Raw genomic sequence first — 24,454 nt, forward strand, 5'->3', positions numbered from 1 at the left:
ATTCTAGGTGGTGACACAACATTATAGTTTGAGTGTGTGTGTGTGTGTGTGTGTGTGTGAGAGAGAGAGAGAGAGAGAGAGAGAGAGAGAGACAGAGAGGAAGTAGAGGACAACCCTTGGCCAGCCCTCACATTCCACCTCCTTTGAAGTCGTTTCCCTTGAACTTGTTCTGCTATTCTTCTGTGCTGCCCTCTTTCTAGAGGTGTGGGGGAAATTCTCCTGTCTCCCCCTCCCATCTTATCCTCTCAGTGTCAGATTAGAGAAGCCCACTATCATTTCTGGCTTAAAAAAATATATCAGTAGGAGGATTGAACTTGGGTATTCAGGATTGAGCATTGAACACTTTATTCACTAAGCCATCTCCTCAGCTCCAAGTTTACATTTCTTTCATAGCATATTGCACATCTTCCTGGAGATTAGAGCCCATTTGGGAATCTTCCTGAAACTATCTATTCAGGGTTTTTTGGTTTTTTTTTGGTCCAGTTTTATTGTTTTACTTATTCATAAATTATCTGTAATAGCTTTTTATGTTCCAAATATGAACCCCTTTTTACATATAGATATAACAATAAATATAAAATAGGTCTTATATATGAACAATCTTTTTTTTTTCCAGAGATCTTTTTTTTGTTTATATGTTTGTTTTCAAGGTAGGGTCTCACTCTAGCCCAGGCTGACCTGGAATTCACTATATACTGTCCGAGTGGCCTTGAACTCAAGGCAACCCTCCTGCCTCTGCCTACTCAGTGCTGGGATTAAAGGCCTTTGCCACAATACCTGTCTATCCAGAGGTCTTTTCTTTTCTTTTCTTTTTTTAGGTAGGGTCTCACTAGAGTCTCAGGGTGGCCTTGAACTCACAGCGATCCTCCTACCTCTGCCTCCTGAGATCTGGGATTAAAGGCATGAGCCACCATGCCTGGCTTCCAGTGGTCTTTTAATGAACAGATGCTTTTCAAATACATTTTGTCTTGTTTAAGAAATGTTTCTCTACTTGAAGTCCATGAAAATTTCTCTTATTGTTTTTCTAATGATTTTTTTTTCTCTTACATGCGTGTGCGAGAATGTGTGCATGCACGCACACACGTATATGACACACACAGCACTGTGTACTGAGGAGAGAGCCTCTCTTGCCCTCAGCCTGCAGCGTTTCGTTACTGGAGGTGTGTCTTTCTGCCCTTTTCACTCATCCTTTCCATCTGTTTCCTGTATATCAGGTCTTCCTAATGATTGAGCCTGTCTAGCAAGGCTTCACTTCTGGTGGTGTAAGGCTGCCACATTAGTCCTTCTTAAAAATTATTTTATTTTATTTTTTATTATTTATTTAAGAGAGAGAGAAAGGCAGGCAGAGAGAAACAAAGAAAGAAGGAATGGGCACCCCAGGGCCTTCAGATGCTGCAAACAAACTCCAGACATGTGCACCCCCTCGTGTGCACGTACAACATTGCACGGTTGCATCACTGTGAGCCTGGCTTACATGGGACCTGGAGATTTGAACATGAGTTCTTAGGCTTCATAGGCAAGCACCACTGCTCTACATCCTCAGCTTTGTCCCTCTCAACTCTTAAAATTTTTACTGGAGGCAGGATCTTGCTAAATCCACATGGCCTGAACGTCAATCATATTGACTCAGTCTCCTTAGTAACTGAGATTATGCCTAGTAATTACATAGTTTTTAAAAATATTTTATTAAAAAGAGAAAGAGATCAGGGAAAGAAGGCAGGAAGAGAAAGAGAATGAGGGTGCCAGGGCCTCTAGCCACTGCAGATGAGTTTCATATGTCTGCACTGTCTTCTGCATCTGGCTTGCTCACATGGGTACTGAGAAATCAAACCTGGTTCCTCAGGCTTCACAGGCAAGAACCTTAACCACTAAGCAACATCTCTAGCCCATAGTTTAAAAAATACTTTATTTATTTGAGAGCAGGAAAGAGAGAGAGAGAGAAACAGAGAGAAAATGGGCATGCCAGGGCCTTTAGCCACTGCAAATAAACTCCAGATACTTGTCACCTTGTGCATACAGCTTTACATGGGTACTGGGGAATTGAACCTGGGTCCTTTGGCTTTACAGGCAAGTGCCTTAACTGTTATGCCATTTACCCAGCCCCAGCCCGTAGATATTTTAAAAACCATACAACATTCAGATTTATTTGTGAACCTATTTTATAAATTCATTAAGAGTACAAATTTGGCTTTTATATTTTATTCTATTGTATGTATTCTTTCTAATATTTGCATTTTTATAGTCATCTTTGTAATTTCTGACCACATTTCTAGTTTTAATTTGTTCTGCTTTCTATATTATCTTGAGTTGGGCATTTACTTTGATTTCAAACTTTCTTTTATAATTCATGCATTTAGAGTTGCAAATTTCCCTCTAAGCATTGCTCTAACTGTATCTCATAAATATTAGCTTCATTTTCTTCATTTTTGCTCAGTTCAAAATATTTCCAAATATTTAATTTTATTAGTTGACTTACACATTTTATTTAGAATTATATTGTTTAATTTATAAACATTTTGAGATTTTAACTTATTATTTTGTTAATTTATAGTCTAATTATGACTGAGAATATAATCAATGTTTTGTGTACTTGAAAAAAGTTGAATTCTGAAGTTAACTATAATTTTCTCTTTTGTCTAGTTAGTCAACTTAGCTAAAGAAGTTGTTCAAAGATTTTATATTTCTTTTTCATTTTTATTTACTTGTTATTTATTTATTTAAGAGAGAGAGGATGGGTACACCAGGGCCTCTAGTCACTGTAAATGAATTCCAGAGGCATGTGACACCTTGTGCATCTGGTTTATGTGGGTCCTGTGGAATTGAGCCTGAGTACATAAGCTTAAAAGGAAAGTACCTTAAATACTAAGCAAACACTCCAGCCCCAGAATTTATATTGTTACTGATGTTTTTCATCTACTATTTTATCAATGCAAGAGGTATGTTAAAACTTCCAGGCTGGGCCTGAAGAGATGACTTTGTGGTTAAGGTCTTTGACTGTGAAGCCTAAGGACCCATGTTCAACTCTCCAGATCCCATGTAAGCCAGACACATAAAGGTAAGCAAGTGCAAGGTTGCACATGCCCACTAGGTGGCAATAGCATCTGGAGTTTGATTGCAGTGGCTGAAGCACTGGTGTACTAATTCTCCTTCTATGTCTCTCTCTGTGTCTCTGTTCTCTCTAAAAATGAATACAGGCTAGAGAAATTGCTTAGTGGTTTAGAAACTTGTCTGTGCAGCCTAAGGACCCAGGTTTGATTCCCCAGTACTCATGTAAGCAAGATGCACAAGGTGGTACATGAGTCTGGAGTTTGCTTGCAGTGGCTAGAAGCCCTGGTGCACCCATTATCTCTCTTGTTCTTTCTTTCTCTCTCTCTGCCTCTTTCCCCCTCTCTCAAATAAATAAGTAAAATAAAAATAAAAAATTAAAGAAATTCTAATATTAAGTAGGTTTATTCTGCCAATTTTGCTTTATATATGTGTAACTATGTCTTAGGGTTCACAGAATTTTAAAATTATTGTCTTCCCATTGAATTTTATAATTTACCTTGTGAAATGTCATTTTTCTCTCTTCTTTAAACATCCTTGAGGAGCATATTTTGTCTGAGACTACAATAACTATGCCAGCTTTCCTTCATTGATGCTAGCATGATATATTTTCCCTTCTTTCACTTTTTTTTTTTTTTGAGGTAAGGTCTCACTCTGGTCCAGAGTGTTCTGGAATTAACTATGTAGTCTCAGGGTGGCTTGGAGCTCATGGTTATCCTCCTACCTCTGCCTCCTGAGTGCTGGGATTAAAGGCATGTGCCACCACGGCCGGCTCTTTCTTTCACATTTAACTTTTCTGCTTATTTATATTTTGCATGTGTGTCTTACATAGTAGATAGTGTATCTTTTATTATACAGCTCAGCAATCTATGTTTTCATTCACCATGTAAGACTGTTTGCATCCAGTGTAATTGCTTCTATAGATGGGTTAAATTACCTCACGCTACTGTTTCCATTCATTCTGTTTGTTCTTCATTGAACATTGTATTGTAGCTGTTCCAGGTTTCTACATAGGCAGAGTACGTTCTGTTTTTAATGATTTCATGATAGACCATTCCTTTTATGTTTCACAACACACTGAACCATTGGCTAACATTTCATACTCCTAATAAGTTTACTCTTACAGATAATGCCACACTGCACCTCTTGTATTCATCATTTTTTCCTTTATGTAGTATTTCATTAGGAAATCTTTCCAAGTGAGGAATTATTTATTAAGGGTAGAAACATCTTTTTAATTCTTAGTACAATTTGTTACCTTGCCTTCTCTCAAGAATTATTCAAATACACAAATTCATTAGCAGTATGTAACTGTAATGACTTCATTGTAGTCATTGTGACTTCCTGTTTTATTTCCCTTTTAAATTTACTTTTATTTTTATTTACTTATTTGACAGCGACAGACACAGAGAGAAAGTGGCAGATAGATAGAGAATGGTTGCACCAGGGCCTTGAACCACTGCAAATGAACTCCAGATGCGTGAGCCCCCTTGTGCATCTGGATAACGTGGGACCTGGGGAATCGAGCCTCCAACCGGGGTCCTTAGGCTTCACTGGCAAGCATTTAACTGCTAAGCCATCTCTCTCACCCCTTATTTTCCTTTTCAATTAAAAAAGTTTTGTAGAAAAAAAATTTACAGGGCACCAGAATTATGATTTCCAATGCCATTGCTGTGTGTAAATAAACATAAAAAGAGAAGTTGTTCAAGAATGAGCTCATCTCAGCCATGAGCTGGACTAAAATCCCAAATTGATCTGTTTCTGCCTTGCACACTGAGCCTTTTTCAAGTAACACAAATAATACATATTTGTCATGTAACCTGTGGATTGGCATATGTAGATTATATGGGTCTACTAAAACTTATAACTCACAAATATTTTAAAAGCAAAATGAATGCATGTTTATACATTTATTTCAAAACTTTCATGAATAATCTCAAAATAGCATGACTGAACCACTCAACCTGACATACACCTTTTTTGTACATTAGTAATGTTATTGACTAGCAGTGAAAAGGATGTCTCAAAGCTGTACTTACTCTACACAGCATATATGCACACATTGTCTTATCTGAGCACAATTCCCTTGTAAGGTATGTCTATCTAATTGTTTTATAGTAGATTGCATTGGGATTTCCTGGAGGTAACATGCATTACCTGAGCATATAGCTGGTAATGTGCTACATTTTCATTTCTTAAGTGTGTGACCTTTCCAATAGTTTAATGATTATTTTCAACAACTGTTATTATTATAATCCTTATCTACCACTGAGTTATGAGAAAAAGATGATAAAAGAGGCCATACTGAACATGAAAAGTTTTCCAAAGAACAGAGCCAAAAGATTTGTTATATGATAGCATACTTTAAGGTCACATAAAATGAAAGAGGCTTCATCATTGAAAATGTTATAGCAACCCAGTAAAAGTCTATGTTCTTAGCCTTACAGCTATGTGATATAGGCATAGAAAATCAAAAGTATAGGGGAAAAAATGAAATTTAAAAAAAAAAAACAGCCAACCCTATAGTGGTTGTGTAGCAAACGTGTCATTCATTATTAGTATGTTAACCAACTTTTCATTTTTGTGGCAAAATATCTAAGAAAAAAACTGGCTCATTTTCTTCAACTAGGCCCTACCTCCAAGTCAGTCATGAACTCATCTATGGATTAAGCCATTGCTAAGGTTACCCTCACGACCCAATCACCACTCAATAGCTCCACCAACTGAGAGCAAACTCTTCCTTCCACACATGAGCCTTTTGGGGAAGACACTTCCATAGTAGTCAATATACTTCAGGAATTTTAAAATATTCTAAAATTTTAGTTTGTAAAATTTGTAAAACAAACAACAACAACAATAATAAAAGAAACAATACTATGAAGACACACTGTAGGAGTTACAAACTAGCAATTTGCTTTAAATAACCAAAGCTATTTTCCCCCTAAAACCGTATCTCAAATCCATTCCATTCGCAACATATATTAACTACTATTAACAGTACAGACATTTCAACATATTATTCTAAGGACACAAAAATGTAGGTTACACTTTGAAAGCTTTTTTTGTTGTCACAGATAACCCTTTAATTAATATCATACTGTTTTAGAAACAATATATCCATTCCTACTTTTTAATCACAATCAGTTATAAAACAAACCTGAGTACAGATAAAGCTAAATATATGTGTGGGCCATATCTATCATAAATTTCAATAAAATTATACAAACAATTTTTAAATACCTAAAGAAAGCATATCAGTTTTCAAAACATGACACTGCTTACAAAAATCCAAGGTGGCTGTTATGAATGCATAGGTGCAAGTAAATCCTTCCTTGTTCCTTCTATGCAATGTTTATTTCACAAGCTTGGCTAGTAGGAGGAGTCCTTCTTTCCTTTTTCTTTCTTTCTTTCTTTCTTTCTTCCTTTTTTGTTTTTGTTATGTCAGCTGATAGCTGTACTCAATCTGATTCCAGTTTTCTCTCTCATACAAAATCCCTGCACTAAAAGGATGTATCTTTTGACGTAAAATACTATTTTCCATTAACATTACAAAATAGAGTATTGTTTGATTTTTTATCCAGGAGGTGTTTGGTTACCAAACCCAGAATCTACGGAGAGTCTTGTGCTTTGCCACATCAGTGCTGACGATTGGGGTCCTTCCGCTGGTGTTCTACTGGAAGCCTGCGTGGAAGGTGTGGGCCAATTGTACCCCATGCTCCTTGCAGGAAGCTGACACTCTTCTGCTGAGGACAACAGTGTGTATCCTTCCTTTATTCCTTTCAAATGTCATGATCACCACAGAAGGACAGATACTTTATGTCCTCACATGTGAAATGTAAAACAAACATTTAGAAGGAGAGAACAAAAGAGTGATTATCAGGGCCTGTGGAGAAATTAAAGTAGAATGGTTAATGAGTGTAACGGCGCAGTTGAACAGGAAGAACTTCTAATGTTCTGTAGCACAATAGAATGGACTGGATGATAACAGTTGGCTATTTCAAAGTAGTTAGTAGAGAAGGCTAGAAATGTGTCCAACACAAAGAAATGATAAATGTCTGAAGTGGTTGACAGGACAATCACTCTGGCCTGATTACTATACACTATATAGAAATACCAAAATGTCACACTGTACCTCATGAATGCATACAATTACCATGTCCCAGCTAAGAAAATCAAACTTCAAATAAAGATGAGGAAGTGGCCCAGTAGGTAAATGCTCGCTGTTCAAGCATGAGGACCCAAATATGTATCCTCAGCACCTTCATCCAGAGGATAAGCATCGTAGCCCATGCCTGTAAACAGCACTGGGAAGGCAGAGACAAGAGAATCCTTGGGGTTTGCTGGCTACCTTGTCTAGCCAAACCAGTGAGCTCTGGGTTCAGTGAGAAACCCTGTTTCAGAAAATAAGGTGGAGAGTTGTTTGAGAAAAATCTATTGGCATTGACTTCTAGCCTCTATATGCATGTACATACACATGTATCTACACACATATGAATATACAGGCACACACACTACACACATACATATGCGAATAATCACATATATTTTTGAAAGAAAGAAATGCCATGATCATATCTTCTGCCCTGTATTTGCGGTCTAACCAGGACTGGCCAGTACTTCAGAGGGTAGGCGTTCCTCCATATAAAGAGTTTCTGTAGACTGGAAGATGAGAAGGCAAAGCTGACTCTGCAGTCTGTATGTTGTCTCTTTTTAAGTCTAGGAATGAAGGACTCGTTCTTTGCTTCATCCTGGGGAAGTTTCTAGCACATGGAACTAATAGGTAGTGCTTCTCACCATGACAAGGCAGTGTCTATAGGTGTTATAACTCTTAGAACCCACACATGGGAACACTTACTTTTTCAAAATATATATTTTGGAATATATCAGTCATTTTCAATGTCTAGATGTCATTGAAAAACAGAGTCAGGTGTGGTAGCATGTGATTCCAGCAGTTGGCAGACTGAGGCAGGGTGACCTAGAGTTTGAGGTTAGTCTAGGATACATAGTGAGACCTTTTCTCAGAAAGCAAAATTTGCTAGTGTGGCCTCATATATCTGTAACCACAGTCCTATAGGGAGCAGAATTCAGAGAATTGCTGGGGCTGACCAGGATCTCAGCTATGTATTCAGAGACAGAGAGAGAGAGAGAGAGAGAGAGAGAGAGAGAGAGAGAGAGAGAGAGAGAGAGAGAGAGACTCTCTCAAAGAAATATGTAAATAAACAATAGTGGAAGGACACCCAACATTTTCCTCTGGCCTCTATGCACCTGCAAGCACATCTACAGGGCATATACATACACCCTAAATCACACATACTACACACAAAAATTTAAAAAACAGGTATAAATATCTATAAAGTATCTCATAGACATAAAGCTTTAATATAAAACTTTTTCTTCTTCATTCTCTAGTCCAGTGGTTCTCAAACTGTTTTGTGTAAATCTAAAGTTTCTTGAAGGCTCTGCCACCTGAGTTCAATAGGTTCTGAAATAGGACTGAGAAGTTGCATATCCAGTGAGCTCTGGATAATGCCAGTGTTCTTGTTTGTTGACTTCTTTAGGATGAATTTCAAAGGTATATGAGGAAAAAGGTGTTCTGCCTCCACTTATCTACCCTGAAGCTTCCTGTAAGCAAAAACTCAGAAAAACCTCTGGTGGCTGATCGCCACTCTGTCATTAACCAAGCTATCATTAAGCCTGAATTAAAAGTAAGTAATTCTGAGTGTGCAATGTCATGGTATGCTTGCAGAGAAAAGAATGAAATCACATTTGTGGATAAAAAGCTCTAAATATAGGCTGAAGAGATGGCATAGTGGTTAACGCGCTTGCCTGCACAAGTGTCTGGGGTTGGATTCCAGTGGCTGAGGCCCTGGTGCTCCAATTCTCTCTCTCTCTCTTAAAAAAGTTGTTTTATATACAATACTGTTGGGCTGGAATGACAATCGGCATCACAGAATTGAGGCCCATGTGGAGATTTGCATTGAACAGATCCTCCTTCTGGGCACTACCTTTGACTGACAACTTTTCCATCCATTTGTGTTTATAGCTGAGATGTATCCAAGTGCAGAAAATAAGGTATGTTTGGGATTACCTGGAGAAGCAGTTTCGGAAAGTTGGGTAAGTAAAGACCTTTCTTCCCACTACATTAGGATGGAGGGGAAGAACCTTGGCTTGTTGAGTGCTGTGAAATGAAGTGTGGTTCCTGTCCCTACCACATCTTAGGTTGCTGGAAGACAGTAACTCCTGCTATGACATCCACCATACATTTGGATTGGGTCTGACCAGTGAGGAGCAAGAGGTCAGGTAGGATTTGTTGTGCATCCTGAAAGTAAATCCTCCTGGTAGGAAAGTGAAGTATCAGATGAGCCCTGGTTAGTGGTTTGTTGGCATGATGCTTCATCAGTCTAACAACATCTCTCTGTATGAGAAATGTTCTGAATTCTTCTCTTAAGCAAACCTATTAAAAAGAAAGGGCTGGAGAGATGGCTTAGTAGTTAAGGCTCTTGCCTGTGAAATTTAAGGACCCAAGTTCAATTCCCCAGAACCCACTTAAGCTAGAGGCACATGGTGGTACATGCATCTGGAGTTTGTTTGCAGTGGCTGGAGACCTTGGTACACCCATTCTCTCTCTCCCTCTCTCTCTCTCTCTCCCCCCCTCCTCTTCCCCTCTATTGCTGTCTTTCTCTCAAATAAATAAATAAAATGTTTTCAGAAAAGAAAGGACTAAAAGAGAAAGCAATCAAACAAAATGTGACCTTTTTTCTCAGGCTTACATAATAGTCATTTGTGTTTCCTTTCTTATTCTTTCCTCAAAACATCTCAAGCCATTCATGAACATCAACTTCTTAATCCTCCAAAATGAACTGGAACCTACAGAGACATTATTCAGATTCCTTGTGGACATTTTGTGTTCATTTTGGGTTATTCACTGTTACATATGCAGCACCTGGAACAGCCCCTGACTCATGGTAGGAGCTTAATAGATGCTTGCAGGAGAAATAAACAGAGGAAAGTATCCTGTATGTCTCTAATATGCCAGGAACTTTGCAATTAACCAGTGAAAAGAACAAGAAAAAGTCATTGTCCCAGAGATATTCGCTGATTAGTGACACAGAGACAAAAACAGTGAGGCAAAAATCATGAGGTATCATCTACAGAAGCACAGGCTTTAGGGAATGCTGACATAGCTTACCAGCTGAAAAAGTCCCTGCTTCCTTTGGTTATTACTTCAAATGGCCACTCCTGGAGTCTGAAAGGAAACCATGGAGGGTCTTCCTCACAATCTTAACAATCCCCTTCACTTCTCAGACACTTTTTTATTTTTAAAATTTTATGTTTTTATTTATTTATTTATTTGAGCAACAGAGAGGCAGAGAGAGAAAGGAGAGAGAGAGAGAGAGGAGAGAGAGAGAGAGAGAGAGAGAATGGGCACACCAGAGCTTCCAGCCACTGCAAATGAACTCTAGATATATGTACCACCTTGTGTATCTGGCTTACATGGGTCCTGGGGAGTTGAACCTTGAACTGGGGTCCATGGGCTTCACAGTCAAGCGTTTAACCACTAAACCATCTCTCCAGCCCCTCAGACACTCTCAGGAACATTACTTACCTAGCACTGATCACAATTAGCCAGAAACATCAATTTTCAAGTTAAGAATAAATGTGCTACCCAGTTTCATTGCTCTGATAATTCTGTTGAAGCAAGGAAAATTAGGAGACAAAGAACTCTGCATTTTCAACATGCACCCTCTAATAACTTTTATACAAACAAAGTCTAAGAATTATTGATTTTTTTCAACTGTCAGAACACTCTGAATAATTAATAGCCATTTATACAAGGATAATACTACAAAGTGCCTTATCAATTTTATATATATATATATATATATATATATATATATATATATAAAATTTCATTTGAATGTTTAGTACATTGAAATACAAAAAGTTTTCAAAGTCATTAAAGACAAATTTGTTTAATAACACTAAACACAAGAGGTTTAAAGGATTGATCTAGGGTATTGGACTCTTACTGATAGATGTAGATATAGTCCTGCCTGAGAAACCATCTGCACAAGAAAATTTCTCCTCAGTGTAGCTAGCTCATATCTGTCCTTATTTATCAAGTGCCAAGCTTTAATAAACATCATACATAATTGAATTTAAATCTGGTCCACACAATAAGGAACTTGACAATCTAATAAGCAAGATGGAGTACAGTGTCACAAGTATGAAAAATAGCGAGGATAATCTTATAAGCATGGGCATATTTTATTTTACAGACATGTGTACGTGGAGAGTGAAAAGAGAGTGAGCAGAGTGTGGAACATTTTCCCCTTGATTTCCTAGAGTAAGATGGAGGCCTTTAGAAAAATTAAATGTGACTGATTGGATATCATTGAATAGCCAATTCTCTAAATGCATTTAAGCTTGGTTACATTAAAAAAAAAGTGCAACATGAGAAAAAAAGGGAGGGGGAAGGCATGCAGAATCCCAGATGATGAAAACCTGTAAGATTCTAAGTGAAGATTTCTCTGTGGGTTTCCTAGAAGCCAGGCAGAGGGAAAAAATCATAGTTGTATATAGTTCTTACTCTTCAGTAGCAAAAGCCTATCAGGACATCAAGAGAGTTGATTACCCCTGGAGTGAAATTGCCAGAAGGCTTCAGGAAAAAGCAAGTAAGTAGTCTCTGGAGATTCCTTAAGTTCACTCGTTGTGAACAAAATTCCGCTTGCATTTTTATACCCATCCTAAGCAAGTTCATAAATGTTTGGATGATTGTCTTTTTAAAATTTTTTTGTTTATTTTTATTTATTTGAGAGCCACCAGACAGAGAAAGATGGAGAGAGAGAGAGAAAGAGAGAGAGAGAGAGAGAGAGGGAGAGAGGGAGGGGGAGAGAGAGAGAGAAAATGTGCGTTCCAAGGCCTCCAGCCACTGCAAACGAACTCCAGACTCATGTGCCCCCTTGTGCATTTGGCTTATGTGGGTCCTGGGGAATCAAGGCTCAAACCGGGGTCCTTAGGGTTCACAGGCAAACGCTTAACCACTAAGCCATCTCTCGAGTCCCTGGGGTGATTCTTTTATTTCACAAGGATTAGGTCCTGTGAAAAATCTAAACCGACCTGATCCTCACCAACCTTCCCCTTAGAGCAGCGTTGAGGTGAAGGACCTCTTTCTTTTTCATTCAGACCATCCTGCTCCGGGGCCTTTGTTTAGACTTGTGAAAATAGAAATGGAACTTCCTGTCCGCAGACAGGGCAGGCACCCCCAACCCAGGGTTAACTGCTGACAACCAGTCACTTCACTGGTGACTATGGAAGAAAGCATAGCTTTGATTGGTAGCATTACCCAGTTTCTATGTGGGAATGTGCCTGACTCGGCCAACTCATCACCAGTGAAAAGTTGGGAAGAAACATTCAGTTGGTTCAGTGATTCTTCAGGACCAAATTGAAGTGGGTTTGATATCAGTGCAAGCTCTAAGCTAGCAGAAACTGGTTTATGAGGAAATAGGGCATTTGAAGTGAAAGAAAGAAACCAAATGGAGAGAGTATAAGCCCTGAATCTGAGAGGCTGTCTGGATTTCTTTGTATTGGCACCTCAACTCCTCACTCCCTCTTGGTTCTTTCCTTTCTGGTCCGAATACTCAGGATGCTTCTCCCTCAAGCTGCCTGGAAGCTCCACATACCCTAAATCCACAAAAATCTGGTTTTGCTGAGGAATTTGGAAACACATAGTAAATGAACGAGGTCATATGTGAGGACCAGTGTAAAAGGCTGACTGCTCTTTCATGATATTGGGAAAATGGTGTCCTTTCTGGGATTGTTTCATGAAATTATATAAGCAAGTTCAAGTACTGTTAAAATGAAAATTTTACATCTGAGGAGAAAGGATTTCTCAAGGCATGTCAAAACTGATACTTTTTTAAAAATTTTACTTATTTATTTAGTTATTTGAGAACGACAGACACAGAGAGAAAGACAGATAGAGGGAGAGAGAGAGAATGGACGCGCCAGGGCTTCCAGCCTCTGCAAACGAACTCCAGACACGTGCGCCCCCTTGTGCATCTGGCTAATGTGGGACCTGGGGAACCGAGCCTCGAACCGAAGTCCTTAGGCTTCACAGGCAAGCGCTTAACCACTAAGCCATCTCTCCAGCCCTGATACTTTTTAAATTAGGGGGGAAAGACCAACCAACCGATTTATTAGGCCATACACGCATATCCGGCTCTCAGAAGTTGGATGCCATAGACTGTGGGCTTCATATCTGCCAGCATCTTAGATCTTCTTCCCTTGTGAGCCTTTCAGGGGAAAATGTATTTTAGATGTGTGTGTGTGTGTGTGTGTGTGTGTGTGTGTTTTAAGATTTTCATTCATTAATTCCAGTATTTAGAGAACATACTCTACCTAGTTTCTACATGTTAGAAAAACAGACTTGAAAAGGCTCCATTCCCGTCTTTAATGAGAGTCTATGAAATTTGAGGAGAGTGGCACATGGATATTGGTTCTAATTCAATGAAGTAAGTACTGCTACTAAAAACGAAACCGTTGTTGAAGGGAAAAAAATCTAATTGGGAAGGAAAAATATACATTTAATTGTACGAGAGGAAGTTAGACTTCAAAGATGCCTGCCACTGGCAACTTGTACCCTGGGGATACTGGTGATAATTGCTTTAATATAATTATATCACTATGACACTGACCAGAATTTTATCTGGCATATTTTGTCAAACTCATTTTACTGATGAGGGAACAAAGCTCATCTGTCATTCAGCCATTTACTCATTCCTTTAAGAAACAATTCTTAATTATGTTGCATGTATTAGGGCCTACTTTAGCTCTTCAGAAACTATTCTTTATCTATGGAACTTTATATTATAATGGAAGATGCAGTCTATTAACATGTAAAAATATAGGTATCATTTCAGGTAATCATATGTGTTTTAAAGAAAAAGAAGGTAGGTAAGGATTAATGTGAGTTGGGAATTAGGGGAGCCCCTCCACTCCCCAGTTCTGGGGCTCAAACCCAGGGTCTGGCACATGCTATGCAAGTGCTTTACCTGAGTCATGCCCCAGACCCAGAATAACTGTTTTAAATAGAAGTGTTAGGGAAGGTCACAATAGCCAGTTGCTACTTAAACAGAGCTCTGGGTGGAGCAAGGCAGGAGGCCATGTAAAGACCTGGGGAAACTTGTCCAGGTAGGAGGAACAGCAAGGGCAAAGGCTTAGTGGACGTGAACCCAGGCCTGTTCCTCTCACAGTTCTCAACCATGAGGCTCATTGGCTTTGACTAAGTAAGCATCTTCAAAATGAAGACTGTGTGAAGAGCCTAACAAGCCAGATAGAGGGGGACCTGAGAAGGTCTGACAGTTGGCCCATAACATATTACTGCCACGAATTCTAGGAAAGAATCCTGAGCTCCAAAGTGACTTGAGTTGCGGTCTTCTGAGTTCCCAGGGTGATGTATAGGACCTCGTGGGATTGCATAGCAACATGGCTGTTGGCTCTCTCTGGCTCTTAATACTCTCTAGCTTCCCTAGTGTGCAGTCAGAAGACCTTGGTGGAAGTCAACTCTGCCCCTGGAAAGCATTAATGATGGTTGAAGAAGTAAAGCACGGTTGAGAAGTCCGATGGACTTGGGCTCGGCTCTCTGTCGTGTTAGTGAGACCAACACCCCCTCAAGTAGGCTCCTCCTGCTGGTGCTTGATGCCAAAATGTGAGGCCTCCTCCTCGCTTTGAGAACCTGGGGTAGCTAATTTATCCATACTTCGATTTTCTTTATAACAAGTGATAGGAGATAACTTGAATATGGTGATTAGAAGAGTCCATAGCAGTTACCTTCTTGTTGCAGGGACAAAATATCTGATCTCTCATGAAGCGGCTCATTGAGGAAAAGGGTTTATTTTGGTTTTTGAAATAACTTTCAAGGGAAAGCTCATGACGGGAGAGAAGACATGTCAAGAATGGGCAGCGGGTGTCACATCGGCTAGGAGGAAGCAGCAATAGAGAGCTAGGTAGTCCTCACAAGGGGGAGGGACTGTAAAACCCATGGGAGGTCCCAATGACACACCTTCCACAGCAAGGCTTCACCTCCCGAAGGCTCTACCAGTATGAGGCTTCATCTCAAACACATGAGGCTGTGGAGTACATGTTATATTCAAACCACCACAGACTTAATGCATATAAAAGATTAAGTGTAGTCTCTGACACTCTTCTCTTGAGTTGTATTGTCATGATTAGTGTTAGCCATGGCAAATTTAGCAAAAGACCCACAGCAAATACTTGACCCTATTGGTAAAATGACGTCATCAAACCTCTAGAACATCATGAGGAACAAATAAATCTTTTGGTAAAAACCCAGTAAACTATAATACAAACATGGAGGCTGCTTCTTATAATGAACACATGCTGTATGTGAAGCATATATATACTAGTGAAGACCATCGATCATCTGGCAGTAAAATTGTTCTTTCATTGGTACATGGATTGGGTTTGTATACTAAGGGTGTTTCCTAAGTGCTGGAGACTCCAAGGTAAGAAAGACATGACATTAACATCCAGGGTGTTATTGTTAACTTAGTATTGCTGGGACAAATCATCTGACCCAGCAGTTGATAGGAGGAAAGGTTTTATTTTGGCTTAGAGTCTACAGGAGAAGCTTCATGATGGCAGGAAAAGATGATATGGCAGCCGCTGGATATCACTTCTGCCACAGCAGGTGGAAGACAGCAGCAAGAGAGCGAGCAGAGCTTTGGAAAGGGGAGGTTGGCCTGTAACACGTCAAAGTTTACGGCCAGCCCCATACTTCTTCCAGCAAGGCTCCACCTCCCAAATTACTACCAGTTGAGTACCAAGTATTCAAAACACATGAGTTTATTGGGGACATCTGATTCAAACCAACACACAAGGTAACCTGAATTCCTGATAAGCCTAGGCATACCTTCATATGTATTTTTTATCTGCTTATGGAATGTAAAGAAATATTTTTATATTTTATTAATTTATTTGAGACAGTGAAAGAGGAAAAGAGATAGAGAAAAAGAGAGAGAGAATGGGCACACCAGTGTCACCAGCCACTGCAAATGCATGCTCCCCCTCGTGCATCTGGCTTACGTGGGTCCTTGAGAGTCAAACTGGGATCCTTTGTCTTTGCAAGCATATGTCTTAACTGCTAAGCCATCTCTCCAGCCCCAAGAAATTATTTTTTAAAAGCCTTTCTTACTTCATTTTCACCAGTTGAACTATGTTAAAGACATTTTAAACTAGAAGAAAACTTTGTTTATTGGTTAATTGACTTATGAAAATTTATTATTGCTTAACTGAAGTCACAAACTATCTAAAGGTTAAAGAAATGTAGTCAGTCTGGCCTGTGCTCACTTTGAGCTCGCATTGAGTTTGTAGGTATGACACTAATGGATGGTTCATCTTCCACAGAAGGTTAGTGTGTGGGCCCAATGCCATAGAGGTTGAGATCCAGCCCATATGGAAGCTGCTTGTTAAACAGGTAAATGTTTTCTTTTTCAAATTCAAAAAATCTTCCTACATCGCAGGGAACATGTGAATGACATAGGAATTCTCCATTGAGAATGATATCTTTGTCTAATATAATTTGTTTTTGTTACTGCCTTTAGTTTTAGTCAATAATTTTTCTGTTTATTGAACTTTTCGATATTGTATATATGTAATTACAATGATTGTAATGGGGAGGTAATATGATGTAGAATGGAATTTCAAATAGTTTTCTTTCACTTCAATATGTGTAGGTATGTGTTTGACTTCAGGTCTGTTTCTCTTCAAAAACCTCTTATTTAGGTCCAAATCCACTTTAAAATTCCTTCCCATGAGAGACAGATACGTGTTTTATATTATCCTGCTTGTTTTCTTATGTTTTTGAATGTGGTGGCAGTGAGGGACCTTAATCTAGTCAGGCTACTACAACAATATATTACAGGCCGGCAGAGAAGGCAAGCGCATGGCGCCTGCACACTGAGCTCCTGCTGCAGGCTCTCCCCGGCGGGAGCACCAGGAGCTTCTTACTGCGTTCTCACGTGGTGTAAAGAAAGGGCGTCACACCATGGGCATTGTTACTGCTTCTGCGATTTCTGAGAACCAGAAATGTGCTATTTTTCGAATTACTTTGTTGTTTACTTTTTCTTGAGAGTGATTTATTAGTATTTTTTAAGCACCATCTTCCTGTATGATTGGGGCAGTATTATTACTTTTGTGTAAGATAAACATAAGTGGGACATTTACTTACTCCCTTTCTCCCTGTGCTTGCTGTCTCCCTTTGATTTCTCCATATTTGTTTCTACCTGGTTTCCAGTGGATCCCTGGTTCAGAACTGGACTTTGTTTGGAGGACCCGTCCCTGACAGCCTGTGTGGGCCTTGATAGAGGTCATAGCTCTATGAGCACTCTGTTCTTTTCCACTGCACCCTCAGCTTGTGAGCCCTCTGTCATTATGACTTTAAAATTTTTTTTTTTTTTTTTTTTTTTTGGTTTTTTGAGTTTGGGTCTCACTCTAGCCCAGGCTGACCTGGAATTCACTACCGAGTCTCAGGCTGGCCTCAAACTCATGGTGATCCTCCTACCTCTGCATCCCGAGAGCTGGGATTAAAGGTGTGCGCCACCACATCCAGCTATTATGACTTTTTTTTTTAGCATTTACATTAGGGAAGGAAGTCTAATACCACCTCTATTTGCCCATAGGCCTTGTTGTGACCCTGCCCCTTATGGGACAGTTTCTGTCCTGATTCCCCTAGAACTATGCTCCTATCGCTGTGTAGTTCTTATCAAGAGCCCACTAAGCTATTGAGTTTGGTTCTCACTCAATGGTGCATTTTTTCTATTACTTTCTTTCTTTACCAAAACATTTTATTTTTATTTATTTATTAGAGAGAAAGAAGGAGAGGGAGAAGAAGAGAGAGAGAGAAGGAGAGGGAGAAGAAGAGAGAGAGAGAAAGAGAGAGAGAGAGAGAGAGAGAGAGAGAATGGGCATGCCTGGGCCTCTAGCTGCTGCAAATGAACTCAAGCTTCATGTGCCACCTTGTGCATCTGGCTTACATGGTCCTGGGGAATTGAACCTGGGTCCTTTGGCTTTGCAGGCAAGCACGTTAACTGCTAAGCCATCTCTCTAGACCCCTCTCTTTTTTTGTTTTTATAAAAGAAAACTTACTCAACAACCAACCAGAAATGAACTTTTTTTTTTCTATTTCTAACCTACAGGAGTGGTCACTTTGAGAACATGGCCATATCTTTCTAATATAAAACAAAATTATCCACCATTGTTTTAAATCTGGAGCAAAAACCAGATTACAATTATTTTAACTTTATTTTTAGAGTAGATTTAGGTTACAGCAAAAAGCAGTACAAGACTCAGACCCATATTCCTATTTCCACCATTACATTACATTACACACAGTCCTCCAGCTGCTGGCTGTCATATAAACTTCTGACACCAGTGCATTTTCACCTTGCTAAATATTCTTCCAAGGGTTAACTTGGCCATTTTGAAAGAGCTGTTGTATTTCCTAACTACTATCAACAAGATCTTTAGTAGAATAAAACAACAACAAGAAGGAATAAAATTACCTCATATTTAATTAAAAAATATTGAATAAAGTAGCTAAATTAATTATGGCAATACTGTTTTTCTCCTATAAGAAGTATTTAACCAGCTTTCTACTGGATTTCTATGAATTTAAAATCACATTATCATCAGTATGTAATCTACAATTAGAGCATTTTATGTGAAATGAACTCAAAAGCTGTAATTTGTAAGTAAAGCAGTTGAGAGCAAAATAATCACTAGAAAGAAAAGCTTTTTAAATGTATAAAATTACCCATAAGTTTCAGAAACCCTAAAGAGTTGGCTTATTAACATATTTTTCCAGCTATCTATGAGTTCATTTTTTTTGTGACTGAAGTAGAATTTCATTAACTACATTAAGGAATTATAGAAAGTAAGGGAACTATCACTAGTATTAACCCACATTTTATCTAATGTGTTCGCGTTAAGCAAGGCACTTTCTCAAAGAAAGAGTCATCATCCAGCTCTAATGGGCTCTCATTGTCACTAACTGCATGTCACCAGCCTTTCTCTAGCTCATCAGAGTTCTTCTCTGATAAAATTATTGTTTGCATTTGTTTTAAGCCTTTACTAGCATATATTACCTATGCCTAACAGTAAGTTTCATTAGACATCATCGTACATGTATAGAATATATTTTGATCATGTATATCCCCCTATTATACTCTCTTACCCTCTTCCCATTCCCAGTAACCACGTTCTTCTTTCTTGTTAGCCTTTCTTGCACTTTCATGGCTTCTTTGGCTAACAGTAACCAATTAAGTTTAATTGGGCAGAAGTATGATGCATTAGGGGTTATTTTAGGAACATGTGCAACTTACTGGTGGCTACACCACTGAAAAGAATATGTTTTCCTTCCCCACCCAAGCAACCACATGTGGATCTTCAGGCAGGCCTGGGGCCTCATAAACTTATTTGTTTTCATAGTGCCAGGAATTGAACCCAGGGCCTCACATATGCTGGATAACTGTTCTACCACTGAGCTACATACCCAGCCCTCTGCTAGTGGAACCAATATGACCAAAATGGAAAATGTAAGGAATTATAAAAAGTTGAAGGTATTGGCAAGAGACAAAAACTTGTGTGCACATTTGGCCAGTACTGGTGCTCGTGATGCCTTCTGCCTATGATGTTCCCTGAAATCCAGGGAAAGACAATGCTCTCCAGGATCCTTCTTTATTCCAGGGAAGGGACATGTGAATTCCACTACCTGTCGCAGAAACTTATTAGGGCCTATGACCTATGTGATGTTGAAATGACCTACATAAAAAAAAAAAAAAATTAGGTCAGGCATGGGCATGGTGGCACATGCCTTTAATCTCAGGACTCAGGAGGCAGGGGTAGGAGGATTGCCATGAGTTAGAGGCCACCCTGAGACTACATAGTGAAATCGAGGTCAGCCTGGGCCAGAATGAGACCCTACCTCAGAAAACAACAACAAAAAACAACAAAAAAAGAAGAATTTTGTTTTCATTACACTTGAATAAGGCTATAGTACATGACTACATAAAAATAAGGGCTGGAGGAATGGCTTAGAGATTAAGGTATGTACCTGCAAAGCCAGAGGATCCAGGTTTGACTCTCTAGGACCCAGGTTAGACAGAGGTACAAGCCACAAGGCACAAGGGGACGTACACATCTGGAGTTTGTTTGCAATGGCTGGAGGCCCTGGCGAGCCCATTCTCTCTCTCTCTCTCCCTCTTTCTCTGTCAAATAATAAATAATAAAATATTGAAAAAATAAGCCTACAATGAAACTGTTCAAAATTGAAGTTCATTGTAAAATGAGATTGAATAATTTTTTTTCTCCATTATGACTAAATTTGCTTAAGAAAGCAGATGGTTAGCATTTTTTTTTTTTTACTGGTGAAATATTTCTTTTGTAAATTCAAAATAAATAAGAATTATCAGGGCTGGAAAAATACTTCAGTGGATAGAGTGCTTGTTTCACAAGCATGAAGACCTGAGTTCAGAATCCTAGCACCCACATAAAGAGTACTGGGAATGATAGGACATGCCTGTAGTCCCAGTGTTAGGGATGAGGAGGCAAGGAGTTCCTGGAGCTCACTGGATAGCTAGTGTAGCCAAATCAGTGAGCTCTAGGTTCAGCAAGATGCCTTGTCTTAAATAATATGGTAGACAGTGATAAAGGAAGACACCAAACATCAGCCTTTGATCTCCACATGCACACGCACATGCCTGCCCACGTGTGTCTCCATATACATATGAACAACATGTGCACACATACCACACAAGCATATAAAAGAAAAATTATGAATTTGTGAGCATGGCTCTGAGTATGTAAAATAAGTTTGCCTCTACCATGTTATAGACTATGTGCTTGGCATTACCTTTATGCAAATTAGTTGACTTCTAGGTAAAATCTTAAATATCAGATGATACTATCAATTGAAACAGGTTGAATGACATCATCTTGATTTTTACAAGCTTCCAAACAAGTAACCCCAGCACTATTTTTTACCTGCAGGTTTTAAATCCATTCTATGTGTTCCAAGCCTTCACACTTACTCTGTGGCTGTCTCAGGGTTACGTAGAGTACTCTCTGGCCATCATCATTTTGACCACTATCTCCATTGTCTTAAGTGTGTATGATTTGCGACAGGTAAGAGCTGAAACCATAGTTGGAATTTATGTGGCTTCTCATGAAAGAAGCAAAGCCTATAGAACTTCCACTGAGAGCAAGAAGTTGTTTTGTCAAACCCATGTTAAAAACAAAGCAAGAGACAAGTGCTTACCAAATGTGGGTGCTCAGGAACAGGGCTTCAGGAATAGTAGGAAGATGGAAACATCTTTGTGAATTCTAATGATCAACGTGAGCCTTCATTGGACTGCACTTAGAAGTGTTTGGAGTAATGTTTCGGTATTATGGGAGGAATGTTGAGATGAGCTGATGCAGCCAACTTTACTCATGATGTATTTCCCCAAGCTTACAGATTACATTCATTCTACACATGCCCATCTTGGACTACATAGTAAATTCCAGACCAGCCTGTGTTACAGAGTGAGACACTGTCTTAAAACAAAGAAAGAACATAAGAAAAGAAGGATGGAAGGAAGGAAAGAAAGTCCAAAAGAAAAATATAAATTTTCATGTGGGAGTTGGGGGAAGATTTGTACGAAAGTTAGTTTTGACTTTTGGTTCTATAAGACAATATTACAGCAAAAGAATTACTTGAAATACCTGGGCTTCTGACCTCAGAAATGAAAATGTTCATGATAATGATGAGAACCTGCAGTCTTAATAGTTTTGTAACAGATGATTGTTCTGCATTCTAAAGTCCTGTTAGCTTGCTAAAAGGCTGTCTTCTGAGGCTAATCCAGACATATAAGTGTATTTAGTACTACCACTGGTCAAATGTAATTTTTAATTTTTTTTACTGAACTGATACACACACATACACACACACACACACACACACACACACACACACACACATATATAATACAAGTTTATGTGAAGATTTACATATTTATTAATTTTAAATTAAAATAGGATCTTACAATGTATATTAATTTGAGGCCTTTTATTTTACAATATATCTATAATGCCAATTCACTAAGTAACTATCTCATGTTTAAAAGTAGTGGTATTCAAGGTATTCATTTTATTCAAGTATTCTGTTAATTATGAAATGCAAGATGATTTTCTTCTATTTTTTTGTCACCACAAATAATGCTGAATTAAACATAACCACATACTATGTTTATGCTTGCACATCAGTGTTTGCAATTCTTTTCTTAGCAAACCACCCAAAAGCCCAGATGCTGGACCAAAGCATAGGTATAATTTGAACTTTAATAGATGCTGCTGTAGAATTTTCTCCAAATGAGGTAATTATTCCTATCAGCAACATACAAGAGTACCCATTTCTCCAAATCCTCCCCAGCATGAGATGTTATTTGTTGATATCTAAAATGTCTCATTTAGTAAGTTTTTCAAAATTGATGTTGTAATGTGAACTTGCTAATTATTATTAATGTGAACAGACACATTTCCATTTATCTGCTTCAATTTTTTCTCTACATTCATGGGCTCTTCATAGTCACCATAAATGTGGGAAAGCTTAATTTTTAGTTTGTCTTTTCCCCTTGACTTTGACTTTTGCTATACTCTACAGAGTGTGTAGAGTCAAGTGTATTTCTTTTTAACTTCATGGTTTTTATTTTCTGATTTGCATGTAAGGATCTCCCTTCCACAGTGAAGTTTTGGTTCTCCTCCCATTTTAAAGTCCTTAATGTAATTTCAATACTAAGGTCTGCTTCTTAACAGAATCCTTAAATCCTTTTGTCACAAGTAGTGATGACCATGGGAACTTCAGACTGGAAGGCAGTACTGCAAGGATTTACAAAGAACAGGAATGAGAAGAATAACACTAATCTTATTAGCTGCGGGTGTTTGTTTTCAAAGCTTAGCTGACAGAACTTGTAACGCAACTTGTAAGGCCGTAGGAAATGAGCCAGTTTCCTGAAACTGTATCTCTGTAGCTAAAAGCACAAGTCCTCACCAATCAATGTCTGTTTAATTCCTTTATAGTAGTAATAGGTTTCTGCACCAATAGTATATGTGTTTGTGTTGACCATGACATTTGTAAAACAAGACACAGTACAGTTGTAGATCCTTCTTTCACCCATCAGGGAAAGATGCTATTATCAGGGAGGTGAAGTGACCCACTCATATGCACCCAAGCCACAGTGATCACATGTCTTAGCTCCAGGTCTCCCAATTCCTAATCAAGGACTAAATACTAACACACCGAGAGCTCTTTCTAACTTGTGGATTTTGTGCTGACAGGAAGATTTAGGGAAATGAAGTAGCCAGAAACATTCAAATCATTCCACTAAGTTCATCGTTTCTCTTACTTAGTTAAGCAAGCAGTTGCTTTTGGAAATTGTAATAAGGGAGGTGTTTGTGGACATATAAGATGTCTTGTTTCATGTACTACTCTACTCCAAATCATGAGAGAGAGAGAGGAAAGAGAGAAGAGAGAGTTCATTTTTCCTAGATCAAAAAACACTTGATCTGTTGAGCTGTTATCCCTTACTGAGAAGTTGGGTGAATGCAAGCCAAGTCTGAGTGCAAATAATAACACTGCAATGTGTTTACCCCGAACTGTCTTTGCATACTCCACTGCTGTTCTCTACCACTAGAAATAGCGCTGAGAAAGGGTATCTGACCCCCGAGGCTATGCCTTCAGTCATGGCTGAGCAGAGCTCTACAGTACGTGCATTAGTGCCCTCCTCACTCATCTCTAGAGAAAAATCTAGCCACAGCGAGCACACGGACTGCCAGCAGCAGATGTGCAATTACAGCAGTATGCAAATAAGCTGTGGAAATGGATCCTGGGACCACTGAAGAGGGATTGGAGAAACCAGGGGTTCTAATGAAAATCAGGCAACAAGCTTTACAATCATGGCAAGCATAGAGCACTTGCCTTCTCCTGGCTGGCTGGTTGTCATAGAAACCTGTACTTGTAGCTCTGAATGCATTAGCTCAAAGAGGATGCTTACATTATCAAACCTTGCGTTTCTGGGAGAAGCAGAATAGTTCAGTTTTATTAAATACATATTTTTTGCAAGGCTACTATCTAAGAGTCTGGAGATATACAGATGAATACACGACCCGTGTATGTATATGTGTGTGGGGGTGGGGCGGGGGTGTATTGTGCCTGTTTCATGGAGGAGACACAAGACAACAGGTAGCTGTAACGGAATCTAGAATGTAGTCAATACTCCCTCAAGGGCCAAAAGTGGGACCAGACACTGCCTTTCTTCTGGGGATGGAGGGACCTTTGGGGTGGAGGTGACAT

General features: G+C 39.0%; 1 protein-coding gene across 1 annotated transcript in view; it reads left to right on the forward strand.

The window, feature by feature from the left end:
- Positions 1–24,454, forward strand: part of Atp13a5 (ATPase 13A5) — a 124,631-nt gene that overhangs the window by 16,650 nt on the left and 83,527 nt on the right. The window contains exons 2-7 of the mRNA XM_004654259.3: positions 6,627–6,800; positions 8,604–8,750; positions 9,089–9,159; positions 9,265–9,345; positions 16,474–16,543; positions 21,115–21,249. Of these exons, the coding sequence (XP_004654316.2) occupies positions 6,627–6,800; positions 8,604–8,750; positions 9,089–9,159; positions 9,265–9,345; positions 16,474–16,543; positions 21,115–21,249 (678 nt within the window). The remainder of the gene's footprint in view (positions 1–6,626; positions 6,801–8,603; positions 8,751–9,088; positions 9,160–9,264; positions 9,346–16,473; positions 16,544–21,114; positions 21,250–24,454) is intronic.

This window comes from Jaculus jaculus, chromosome 5 (genome assembly GCF_020740685.1).
Source record: "Jaculus jaculus isolate mJacJac1 chromosome 5, mJacJac1.mat.Y.cur, whole genome shotgun sequence".
NCBI lineage: Eukaryota > Metazoa > Chordata > Mammalia > Rodentia > Dipodidae > Jaculus > Jaculus jaculus.